General features: G+C 28.7%; 1 protein-coding gene across 2 annotated transcripts; it reads right to left on the reverse strand.

Moving 5' to 3' along the window:
• Nucleotides 1-2,595: 2,595 nt before the first annotated feature.
• Nucleotides 2,596-12,208, reverse strand: LOC129959556 (uncharacterized). Of its 2 annotated transcripts, none has more exons than XM_056072479.1 (3): nucleotides 11,870-12,208; nucleotides 8,073-8,424; nucleotides 2,596-4,858 (listed from the first exon to the last, which is right to left on the reverse strand). In XM_056072479.1, exons 1-3 carry the CDS (start codon nucleotides 11,870-11,872, stop codon nucleotides 4,128-4,130), a joined length of 1,086 nt encoding a protein of 361 aa, XP_055928454.1. In that variant the 5' UTR covers nucleotides 11,873-12,208; the 3' UTR covers nucleotides 2,596-4,127. The 2 variants fall into 2 exon arrangements, with proteins under 2 accessions (XP_055928454.1, XP_055928521.1); XM_056072546.1 differs by lacking the exon at nucleotides 11,870-12,208 and adding an exon at nucleotides 11,196-11,360.
• Between the last annotated feature and the right edge of the window lie 548 nt (nucleotides 12,209-12,756).

Here is a 12,756-nt window from a genome sequence, read left to right on the forward strand (position 1 = left end):
CACCTTATGGAGAAATCCCAGTACTGCTTTGGATTAAAAAAAATTACGTCCTACAGTTGAACATGAGGGCTCCATCTTGGTTCGTGGTTATATGGCTTCAAAAGGAGTTGGATCTTGCGCTAGTATAATATTCACTCACTCAAAAGGAGTTGGAAACGTAAGTTTTTATAAATGGCATTATGAACCATATGTTTTAATCGGATAAACTTCACCACAATATAAAGGTAAGTGCTAAAAATTTGGGTTTAGATGGGAATTTCATTTTCCAGTAGGGCAACGACTTCAAGCAGAATGCACGTAATGTCAAAATGTGGTGTCTTTCATTGTAAACAGCAGTTACACTCATTACCACATCAGTGTCATTGAATATCTGTGGGTCGCACTAAAAACAGTGTTTTAAAAATACAAAATTAGAAACAAAACCCACTTAAAACAAGTGTTGCAAGAAGAATGGGGAGAAATAGCTTCAGATACCACCAAAAATTGGCCGAATCGGTACCACCCGTTTAGAGGCCATTATGAAAGCTAAAAGACAAGCAACTAAATACTGGAACTTTCTTTCTACGCGAGATGTTACAAAAATTTCATTGATGTATTCTTAATTTTTTGAGACAAATTTCATTGATGTATTCTTAATTTTTTGAGACAAATTTCATTGATGTATTCTTAATTTTTTGAGACAAATTTCATTGATGTATTCTTAATTTTTTGAGACAAATTTCATTGATGTATTCTTAATTTTTTGAGACAAAAATTTGCGTATGTTTATTTAAAATGCTTCTGAAATTTTTCAATGTAGAAATTTTTCTTTGGTTTTTTACTTCAAATCAAGCCATTTTTTTTATGTATAAAATTAATGTTTGCAATTCTCGGCAATGCCTTATTTATATTGAAAACTGATTTATCAAGTAAAAGTAAGATGTACTCACAATTGTTTGAGCCACTGTATAATATATATATATATATATATATAATATATTTTTAAAAAAATCTTCATGCATGAAATGGAAAAATAAATCGTCTGAAAAATTTATTTAAACTTACTTGGAGAGCTTCTGCCAATTTTCGTTTTAAACTACAAAGTATCAATTAAATTATCTTTTGCAATTGTATTTAAATTTAGTTTGACTTCAGATATTATTTCTCCTATTGAATTCATTGTAAAAAAAAAAAAAAGTACTATACATGCGTTTAGAAAATGCGGGATGATTTTCGTGGCTACTTTTGTCATGATGCGTGCAATTTATAATTTTTTTTACTATTCATTCAGATATCCTTTTGATGCGAAGTTAGAGATTTTTTTTTACTCAATGATTATTTTTTCAAATAACAGCAATGAATTAGACTAACATTTTTCGATAACTTGCAATTCGTCTACAATATTATAGCATTAATTTATTAATGTCAATCAACTTTGAACGAGCTACATCTTATCAAACAAAATAATTATTTTAAATTACACTTGCAAACTCAATATGAAGCATTCTAACTGGTTAGCTATTCATTTAAGTGATAAAATCGGCGAGGCTGTGTCGTAATTTTATTTTCGGGATATTTCCAGAATATGTACAGCAATAGAGGCAAGTGAGCATTGATGATGCATCTAAATTTCATAAGTTTTCAGATTAAATTAAAATATTAGTCACTTTGGCACGTTTATTATGATTGGAGGTTACGGTTGTAATTTTTCCGATAAAGATCACCAATAACTGAGTATTCGCTGTATTTCCTACTGTGAAGTAATAGTTTTGAAATCCCCCCCCCCTCCCCCCCCCAAAAAAAGGGCGAGTATTAGTGCACAGGGGACAATTGCTGGTGTATCTAGAAGTCGTAAGCTGTCATGTGAAATAAAAATTGTCGAAATTGGTAGAAATCGAAGGAGTGGGTGGTATTATTACCTCCATAAACAATGCATAATGAGGTAATGTTTTAAAGATTTCTTTCGAAAATGGGTTGGTTGTGGTGGACAGAGGATCAACAATGATTTGTTTAGAGATGAGCTTTCATATGAAATATAAATTATGAAATTGGACCAATGATTATAGTTGATTCTTTAATTTTTCTAATTATTTTAAATGTATAGATAATTATAAATATATTTTCTTCCCACTGTATAGAAAAATTCAGTAAAATAATAAATAAAAATCAAGTATGAAAACTTATGCATAATTATAGTGTGCACCAATTTTTTAAGTTAAAATTATAAACAAATTATGAAAATAATTTTATTATAAGTTTTTAACCTCTTAATTGACAAATGATGAAAATTTAGACCAAAAATTTTTTGGATGCATACACTAAATAAGATATACATAAAAATGTACGTTCTTCGTATTTTTTAAAATAATTTATGAAACTTTAACGGTTGTCTGTATAGTAATTCAAATAATTAATGAAGGCATGTTTGCAATATTAGTATAAAGCATTTGGAGCTTTAGATATCCCATAAGAGCCATTGGAAATGCGTTGCTTCTGAGCAATCTTGTCAAATAAAGAGCTAAATTTAATTTTTCTGCAGGACTTACGGAGATAAGAGGATATAGAATAATTAAGCATCACTTCATTACTTGGTTAAAAAGAATCTGAACGTCTTGATTCATATTGAAAAAATTAACTTTATTTTACGTAGAATTAATATACATCATAGTTGCCATCATCTTTAGTACAATTTTCGTCATTAATATAAAAAACAAACAAACCAAGTAAATGAGATGGATTTCCTTTTTTAAAAGTCATCTTTAATTTAAAGATTTCCCAATAGGAACTTTCTCTTAAGTTCCTAGTGAGAGTATGGATTAGTTGGTGTAGACAATAAGAAAGTTCCAAGCCTTATTATATTACATGATGTTGAGCCATGGGTTGATTTTAATATAGAAGTAGCTGTAGTCCTTGTAAATTAAAATTTGCTCTGATAATCTGTATATATATTTTTTTGCAAAGCCTTAATGCGGCCATTTTTTCCAGTTTGAATTTCTAGATTTTTTTTCCTGATGCTGTCTTAAAAAGACAGGATTCACTTTTTCCTCGCATGTTTATCCATCAAGAATCTTCACGATTTTCGGTGCAGGGTATTAAAGATCCCGCATTTTGCGAGAGATTGAAATGCGCAGCTTATTCGTCAAAGCCATGGTATTTTTTGGTGAATAAATCTCACTCTAAAGAAAACACAGTCCAACTTTATTCGGAAAGTTCTTCCTTTAAGCCAACTTTCCAGGCATACTTTTTCTTTGTCTCATGTACTTGGTAGATATGCTAATAAGATACTGAAGAGGTATGAGACACGTGAGGATAGAACCTGGGACCTTTTGGTTAGCAGTCCAGTAACGATCCGATTTTAGCAAAACAGCTGTCCGGGTAGAAGCGTTGTTACTGGCTTATATGCAATTCACCACAATACCAATAAAACAATATACTTGCTTCAAAATATTGAAAAGTATCGACCTTGCCTAAACCAAACTTGGCTTGAGATCTTGACTTGGTCTCAAAAGTATCATCATAGTTTATTATTATTATTTTTGCTGGTAAACAGTAAAACATCTTTATCATTCAGTTTAGAAATCATTGGAAGAAAATCATTCATTTTAATTTAGTTGTATTTATGTCCAATTTAGAAACAACACAAAGGCTATTTTGGAATGAACCTCAAAATTTTGAACTATGGTCAGATGAGTTCCCAAATACAGAAGAGAATGAGTCGGAGAAGGAAGGAAAAACGTATCTCCATAAATTAATACAACTTTTTGACCATGCTTTCGAATTTTAGATCTTCATTGAAACAACCAATAGAAATAGCAAATTCGAATGATCCGTTTTTGCAATAATTTTGTTTTCATTTTGCTTATTGTAAAAATTCAATTCTCAAGTATCGCATATAAAAGCGGCGAAAATAAGAAATTTCAATTGATTCTAGTATTTCTTCTTTTTTCTTCAAGCCTTTGATTAAGTGAAAAACACGGAGGGTAACCACGTTAAGGCCTTCAATGGTACAAATTAATGTGGTAGATTTTCATAAAAAGGAATTTCAACATTTAGAATAGTTAAGTAAGCGATCTTGAAAAGTTTGCTTTTTTAAAATTCAACTGGTTTGCACTGCTGAAGCAATTTCTAAAAATTTTCATATCTCCTATTTAAGGAACATTCGAATAATTTTTACGAACAGTATTTAGTTCCGTAATCAGCACCTGTTTGACTTCCTTTAGCATTTTTGAGTGCTCCGATGTTCCTTCTTGAGCACTTTTTACTGCACTAATTAATGCGAGTGCACTAACTGCAACATGTACTGAGCCCAGTAAGCATTTTGTAGCCATTACGCCAGCACTGCTCCTCATTAGACCCAAACCAAGGGCGCTAGTAAAAACATCTATTTTTAAAACGTCACAAATCTGAAGAGTTGTCCTTAGGCCCAACTTGACAAATTCAATTGCCAAAGGCGATCGTTGAATTATCTCGCAAATATTCCTTACAGCTTTATGAGCATTCCGATTAGTTATTATTCTTTTCATTGTAGCATGTACATTTTGAAGAATTGTTTCCGACATTGCAGCTAAATCTAAAACGTTGGTGCATTTTGATAATTTAGACTTTAGCTCATACATCAGCTTGTCGATTTCTACACAACCGCCCTGTAACAGCACAATACCCTCCTGGACGAGTCGAACTACATGCACAAAAACGTTTGACAAAATGCTGCAATTAAAAATGCGCTTTAAGCGTGAATCGATCTCTTTTGAATTCTGCAGGTTTTGCATGAGTAAGCGTGTGTATGCTCGATCTTTTTCCAGCACCAATTTAGCTTCGTTCATGGTCTTGATGGTTAATCCTGTTTCTGTGACGGATGATGTTGCAGTAGTGGCAACTCCTGTGAAAAAAATATAGCATGTTAAATTGGAAGATTTGAACCCCTCTATAGATGGAAATGTTGTAAAATAAAAATATTTTAGGCTTATTATGTTTATTTTATTTCTTCCTTATGAAGAAGGTCCATTCTAATAGTGGCACGATAGCTAATTTCTAATACTTTAGATTAAGGCATACGATCAGAAATATCTGGACACTTTCTGTTTTACGGAATAATAATGATAAATAATATTGTTTTTGTTATTTAGGCTACGCCATTAATTTATAAGTGATAAAGAATATTTAGTAAATTTCTAACCTTTTATAGAATCCGATGTAATAACGTTTCAATGACTTAAGTATAAAGGATATTAATTTATTTAAAACACCTCATCTTTTATTTATCTTGGAGAGCAACTAAAATTCAATTGACTGCAATATCAGTATTTTCTGAATCTTAATGGGTTTCAACAAGAAGTTGCTCAATAATTTTGTCTTTATAATTATGAAAATATCCGCATACTCAATGAAAATCTATTTACTGAAAATGCATATATTTTCTCAAATAAATTCTTTAAATTTTAATACAATATTTTAAAAATGTTTCATCACATATTCTGCACATTTTGTATAATTTGACTGAACACTTTGCATTTTATATATATAAAAAAAGAACCTTTGGAAAATTTTTTGGATTAAATAAATCTTTTATCTTTCCGAATGTGCTTAGAAGTTTTTACGAAAATAAATGGAAATATTGTTCATAGCTAATAATGCCACTACTGAAAGTTTCAAATCATTATCTGCTTTTTGTGAAATGATTTATGCCAAAAGTATAGTTTTAATATAGTTGAAATTTAATGCCCTGACAGTTTTTTTAAATTCAGAAAAATGCAAAAATTTGAAGTGTCCAAACACTTTTGACCACATAATGTAGTCTAAATTGGAGACATTGATCACACAGTGGAAAGAAACTGATTAAAAAAAATATTTTATGTTGTTTGAATCAATAAATGTGTAACTGAAAAAAAAATGAAATATAAGTTCTTATACATCGACCTGGCATATTTGTCGCACTTGGTCAAATACTATTGGTATATTCAGAATTTAAACAAAAAGTTCTACTGTTCTGCAACTAAAATTTATTGAGTATAAAAAATTTGACTATCTCTCATTTTATACCAGTTTCGGCCATTTCTACGCCTGTAAAAGAAGAAAAATCATCCAATCAAAGAGCGCCATTTCCGAGAGGCTTTGTTAATTGGTCTAAAATAATGAAATTCAAAGCTTCATTTCTCGATCTGTTTTGATCAGGTATTTTTACAATGTCAATGTCCTAAGATTATTTCACTGAAATTGAGTAATAGGGCAAGAGAGTTGTTTAAACATTCAGATTTTTTTAGTTTTTTTCAGAAATTGACTAAAACATCGCTATTTAATGCATTCCTCCGATTGGACTATATGCATACCTCTAACGAAATTAGCTTTCGCGGATTAGAAGCTGGGTCACGATCAGAAGGGATCACCAGTAAAGCATCAATAACAAGCACACAAAGTATGTATTTTAATGTTTTTGTAAAAGTGTGAGTTTACATCCACTAAGTAAAAATGATAAGCTAACGAAAAATATGCTGAAAAAATTTTTTAAAGAGAAAAAATTGTACGGCTATAAAATGTGATGAGCGATTATATGATTCAAAATTATGGAGGAAAATATTAAAAGTTTAATGAACTTTCAAATAAATCTAATTAAATATTTTGAGAAATCTTTTCATGTTGAGTACTTACTAATCAGAAAGCAACTATGTATCAAATTGGGTAGATTCTAAAGTTCAAAGGTCCTTCATGTTGAGCACTTTAAATGATTCTTCCATCACACATGTCGTAATTCATAGTAATATGTAGACGTTATGTAAGATAACATTTTCATGTAAAAAAAAGAACTTAAAAAGCCTCGGAAAATAATAGTACATTATGTTTATTAACTTTTTACTTGCTCATATCTGAATTATACTAAGAGAAAGTATTGTAAATGTTAAAAAATGACCATATTTTAGATTTGCCTCAGTTAAATATTTTTTCCGTTAGTCTCTTTTCGAACATAGAAACTCAAAAACTCAACATATTAGAAGAATAAAATTCGGTATGCGGTTTTAATAAGAACAGAATGTTCTCTCTAATCGTGTCCAACAGCTGAATTTAAACGACTAGCTATAGGCATATATTTCCAGATACGGAAATGTTTTAAATGGTATAAAGAATTAAATGTTAACTTGTTTGAATAAACTAAAATAATGATAAAAAATTATGTTTACACAATCCTTTGGTAGTCACATTTATAAAAAATATTGTCGACACACTAAACTTCTTTTACAAAAAAAATCTGCCAAGCATCTACAATTAAAAATGACAGCATTATGAAACCTTGCGCATCTCTATTTTAAAAACCACTTAGTTATCTGAAAGAAGATGACCAATCATTGGTAGATTAATTCATTTTCGATCACGCAGTGCATTGTATGAGATCCGTCTTTTAATAAAATGGCCTATTTAGTTTCCTAATTCGATAAAATTTTCAGCTAATTAATATGTTAATGATTTATTTGTTTAATTTTTTACTTCTATTTCCGATTTTTATTTTTTAACATTTTTACTTCAAGAAAATGAATGTTTTTACTTGTTATAACGAAAGATTGTATAAAATTCATGTTTGTACAAAATGTCTTTGATAAAAAGTCTAGTCATCAAAAGTACTGAAATAACTTAAATGAGTTTAACGAATTTTATTGGAACTTGATATTTTATAAGATGTTAATATATACCTAATCTTTTATAATTAAAAGAATTTGTATTTTTACAAATTCATCGCAATTTTATGATCGCAGAAAAGGGCCCCAGAAAAATCTTTTTGTTTAAAATATTGTTATGCCGAGTATATTTTACTAAAAATGATAAATAAGATCGGGAGACTGTATATAAATTTAGATATCGTAATTTTTTATATCATTGGCTCAAATAACAAAATATAATTCTTTCTGAAATTCAAAGCAATTTTTCAAAAGGAAATAGATGTCTAACGGTTCAGAAATTCAGCTAGGTGGCCACAATTAGAGTGGGCATTCTAAATTCTATTAGAATTGATAGATATTTCTATGCAGAATTCTACCTAAAAATTTAAATGTGTGCAAAAGTTTCTTAGAAGCAAGTTATCAGATTGAACAAGAATTTAATGTTACCTGTTACAGTGGATACAGTAGAAACTTTCTTTGTCAGAAACTCGCCCACATCTTTGTGGCCACAAGCAGTAAGAATAGCTCCTGCTATCATTGCCACCCCTCCGACAATCTCCATTGCAGATCCGACACCATTTGCAATATTGCATGCTTGATGCAAGTTCTCAAGCTTTTTTTCTAGACATTCTATACTTTTAATGCTCTTCTCCCGGTGTTCTATCCATGCTTTATAACGAAATTCTATCTCGAATTCAGAGTTTTTCAAGTTTTCAAGAAGACGCTCGGCTTCTTTTAAGTCTTCAGAAATAAACTTTTTTTTGGCTGGATATATTTTTCTTGGCAATGCTAGAGAAGCCTGAAATTGCAAAATGGTTGTTAATTCAAATACAAAGAAAGAAAAATTAAAATGATGAAGTTTCCTCCTTTTTTTTTTCTATTGTTGAAGTGTACTGTAAATATACTTTATAAAGTCTATATAGTATTTTTTATAAAGTCATATAATATAAAAATATATAAGTAATTTTGTAATGTAATGTCCGCAAAATCTGCTTTGTTCTGACGTAATTAAATGCAAACTGTTCAGAAATTTAAAGCTTTAAATTTTTAAAGTTTTGTTTAAAAATTACCGATTTTTTTTAAAATGCTTCTTTTAATTCAATTTTCAATATTTGCCAACCAAATTTTTCTTTGAAGAGTTTTTAAAAATTTTTAAACAAATTGTTAAAGCAATTTAAAACAACAAATACAACTTTTTAAAAAAAGTTTCGAATCAATAATGTTAAAAATCGATGCTTAATTCTATTAAATTGGTATTTTAGAGCCTCCAGGAAAAATTTGAAGTAATTTGAATAAAATGTTTTAGAATTTTAACATTTTAGAGTATATATGATTTAAGAAAAAACAGAGAAAAACGGGTTTAAAGATTCAATACAGTAACATTACAACTAAACCAGCTAACAGTAAACCAGTCCTTTTTCTCAACAATAACCAGACATTATTAAGCAAGAAAGTAATGACTTTATAAAATTTTATTGTTTCTATAACTAATAATTGTTGTATTTTAACTTAGCTGTAATGAAAAAAAAATGACCCAGAAATTAAAAACTTAGTATTAATTATTTATTTTTGTTTTATAATCACTATAATTAGAAAATACACATTCCTAATTTTTTAAGCTAAAAAGTTTATTAATGTTTAATAACCATTTAAATAAAATAAAAATAAAAAAACCGTTTGAAACAAGTATAGTTTCTAGAAGAACGAATTGAATATAATGAATGGGGTTTAAAAGCATCTATAAAAACTTTTGTAATCACCGTTATGTAAAACAAAATTATATTGTAAAACGCAATAATAAATTTGACTGTAATGAAAATGAAATGTTTTAGTAAGACACACATAAAAATTAATTTCGGTATCAAAAATGAATTTGACACCAAATAACAAAACCGTTAATTGGTGTCAGATTCATTTGTTTTATTTGAGACATTTGATTTAGGTACACTATACTCCTTACACTTCATTATAATATGTGACTCTCTGGCAACTCGTGTCATCTCCAAATCTATTAGAATTAAAGTAAGGAATAAATTGCATTGCAATTTTGAAAAAGCTGATTTACTTTTCGAAAATGGTCCAAACTTGATGCGTAATTATTAACACAGAAAGACTAGTGAAATTATCAAATTAGAAACATCGAGTAAAGAATAAAGTTTTCAGAAAAGTGTTTTATTTTACCTCAAAGTAAAAAAAATTGGTAGCTCACCAGAAAAAATATAAAATAAAACAACGGAAGAGAAGATTTCTCGTGGTATCATGTCTGTCAAAATGACTTGTATTTCGGAAAATATTTGTCCGATGTTTTTGAAATTATCAGCGAATTCAAACATAGATCTCGAAATAATTTTAACCCATTCACTACCCTCGAAATTTATAAACGCTTTATATTACCGCAGCTTCCTACGAGATATCTCGTAAATGGCAGTGAATGAGTTGAATACAAAATTCAAAAATCGCATTTTAATCGATTTTAGCACCAGATCCTTTAAAATAGACAATAAAAGCTCGTCTGGAACAATTAATATTTAATTGTGGGTAAACATCAAGAAAATTAGTTTCCATATCTCTCGTAAAATATTTAAATCTGAAATTAAAAAGCAATTTTAAATAATATGGTATAAAAAAAATCCGTAGTTTTTTTGATACAATCTAAAACTAAATAATATAAAGTTTGTTAGTTTTCTGTCTCTTGCGTAGGCCAATCAATTGTAAAATAAATTTATTAACACATACTGATCTGTTAATAAATTTGAAAACATGAATAACTCTTCAGAAAAATGCTCTGAAATTTAAATGAATTTTAATTTGAATATTTTAAGTATTTGGAGCTTGCGAATCAAAGGAGCATAAAAAATTATTTCAAAAATATAACAAAAAGAGCGAGGAGAACACCTCCTTTACCCTCAAAGTTGAGAGGTCCTTTTAATAATCTGATCATGAAGAGTGGGCATTCTAATATTGATCGCTTTTACATGCACCAAGTTTCTACAACTGGAGTAGTATCTTTGTGAAAAGCATTTCGAACCTAGAACTCTCTGCTCTCATGCCAAGGCTCAATCAAAAAACACCCAAAAAAGTTTGCTGTAGATGAAATGAATCTCAGGCGGGGAAATTAATCGATGGCCAAATAAAGAATTTAAATTATACATATATATTTTTGCATAGAATTAACATATGGTTCATTCGATATTACAAGAATGCTAAACACGCTGCTTTCCCTCGATGATAAAATTCACAGAAAAATATTAAAAAAAATGAAAATTTAATTTATTGCTGACGCTGCTTGCGGCCTCAAATTACAAAATTTCCCATTATCAGTTCATAAATGTCAACGAATAAGAGCTTTCATGGGGGAAAAATTAATTTTAAATTGGAAATTTTAATAAAAATTGTAAAAAAAAAAAAAACTTCCCTGATTTTTTTTGCGTTTAGAAATTATTTCATGTTAGAACAACATATTATAACAAATGTCATTATTATATAAAAATAAGAAGGCTAACTAATTAAATTCATTATTAATATTATGAACAAGAATATTCAGAGTAAAAAAAAAAGTGTAATGTTTACTTGATTTCCAAAGCTTCCAAGCCTACATTTTTCAGTGCATTAAATTCTGCCAACGGTCTCAAAGAATAATTTAGCAAATAAAAATGTTATTTCAAACATTTTTATTTCTTAATGGACGACGGGAAGAAGTCCACCCCCTAGTATTATTTATGCATCATTTCCAGCTTCTCTTTAAATCAATAAGAATTGATACATAAATTCTTGCTTCAAATTTCTTACTGAAAATTAAAATTAAAGTATCATTGTTTAAAAACATTATATTTGCCAAAATTAATTTATTATAATCAAAATTTAAAAATAAAAAATAATTTATAATTCTAAAATGTGAAATAATTTAAAGTATTTTCATTTATTTTTTCCACAAAATGTTTAGGTAAAAATGTTGAAATATTGTTAAATGCTAATTTAATAAAGGGCGAAATATTCTAAAGCAATTTATTTTTATAATTCGTACAGACAATTTTTTTAGTATTCTTCTCTTTGACAATTATTTCATAATAAATTAAACTTATCATGGTTGAGATGATGCCACGATGCCAATAGTTTTCCTACAGTTTTTAAAACCATCATACAAAAATATTACTATTTTGATGAAATTCACTGGAAATAATAAGTTTAATAATATAAAAATAGCATTTGCATCTAATTAGATTAAAAAAACACCTAAATCTTACCATTTTGAATCAGCTATTAACAACTGTTCACTCAGTCTGCTGTCACTGCTGGGTAACCAGAGGAATAAATATTATACTCGAAAATTGGCAGCCCTTTATTCGTTGGGCGTCTATTTTGATGCCAACCAATCTAAATCAATGTTTCATCCATCGCAACGTATAACATAATTTCCGTTAACCAAAATAGTTATCGCCTTGTGAATATTTTTAATCATACTTTGAAAGTATAGATAACTTGTTTCGAAGAATCACTTTTATTGTTTTCCAAATGAATATGTGACTGTTTAGCTTTCAAGTGCGATAAAGCGCCAAATATAATTTACAGGAAGAAAAGGGGAAATTCCCGTCCGAAAGTAAGGTAGAAAAGTAAAGTTTCTTTTCACCTGTCTGCCGTTATAACTAGTTTTGATCACATTTTTCTCCCTCTGTTGCACACAGCAGTTCGATTATTTGGACTGTGGATTGCGAAATAATGGCTACTAAAGCTTACCAGATTAGAAATTAAAACTTTCTGCGCATATAATAGACAATAGGGAAGATACTATAATAACAGAATATACAGACTGAAAAAAATATCAGCAACAAAAAGAAGTAACAACTTTTCTACATTTAATGTGCATTTATAAAGCATTCTTTTTGTTATAATGGAATAAAAATACAAAAAGTTTTTTTTTAAAAATACATTTTTAAAAATGCATTAAAAATCGTATATTTATAAAAAAATAGTTTTAATTTTTAATTCATTATCTCTACTAATGAATATATTGACCCTGATTCCAAAATCAATATTAATAATTAGAATCCCGCTACTTTAAATAATTTAATCCACACTTCAAAAAATAATCTTCATCCCAATTCTTACAATACATACGCAATTTATATTTTTA

This window comes from Argiope bruennichi, chromosome 1, assembly GCF_947563725.1.
Source record: "Argiope bruennichi chromosome 1, qqArgBrue1.1, whole genome shotgun sequence".
Classification (NCBI taxonomy): Eukaryota; Metazoa; Arthropoda; class Arachnida; order Araneae; family Araneidae; genus Argiope; species Argiope bruennichi.

Excerpts from the sequence above, each read along its gene's own strand:
- LOC129959556 (XM_056072479.1), bottom strand. Across the intron at positions 4,859-8,072 it reads TACTGTATCCACTGTAACAG|GAGTTGCCACTACTGCAACA; the intron begins GTAACATTAAAT and ends TTTTTTTCACAG.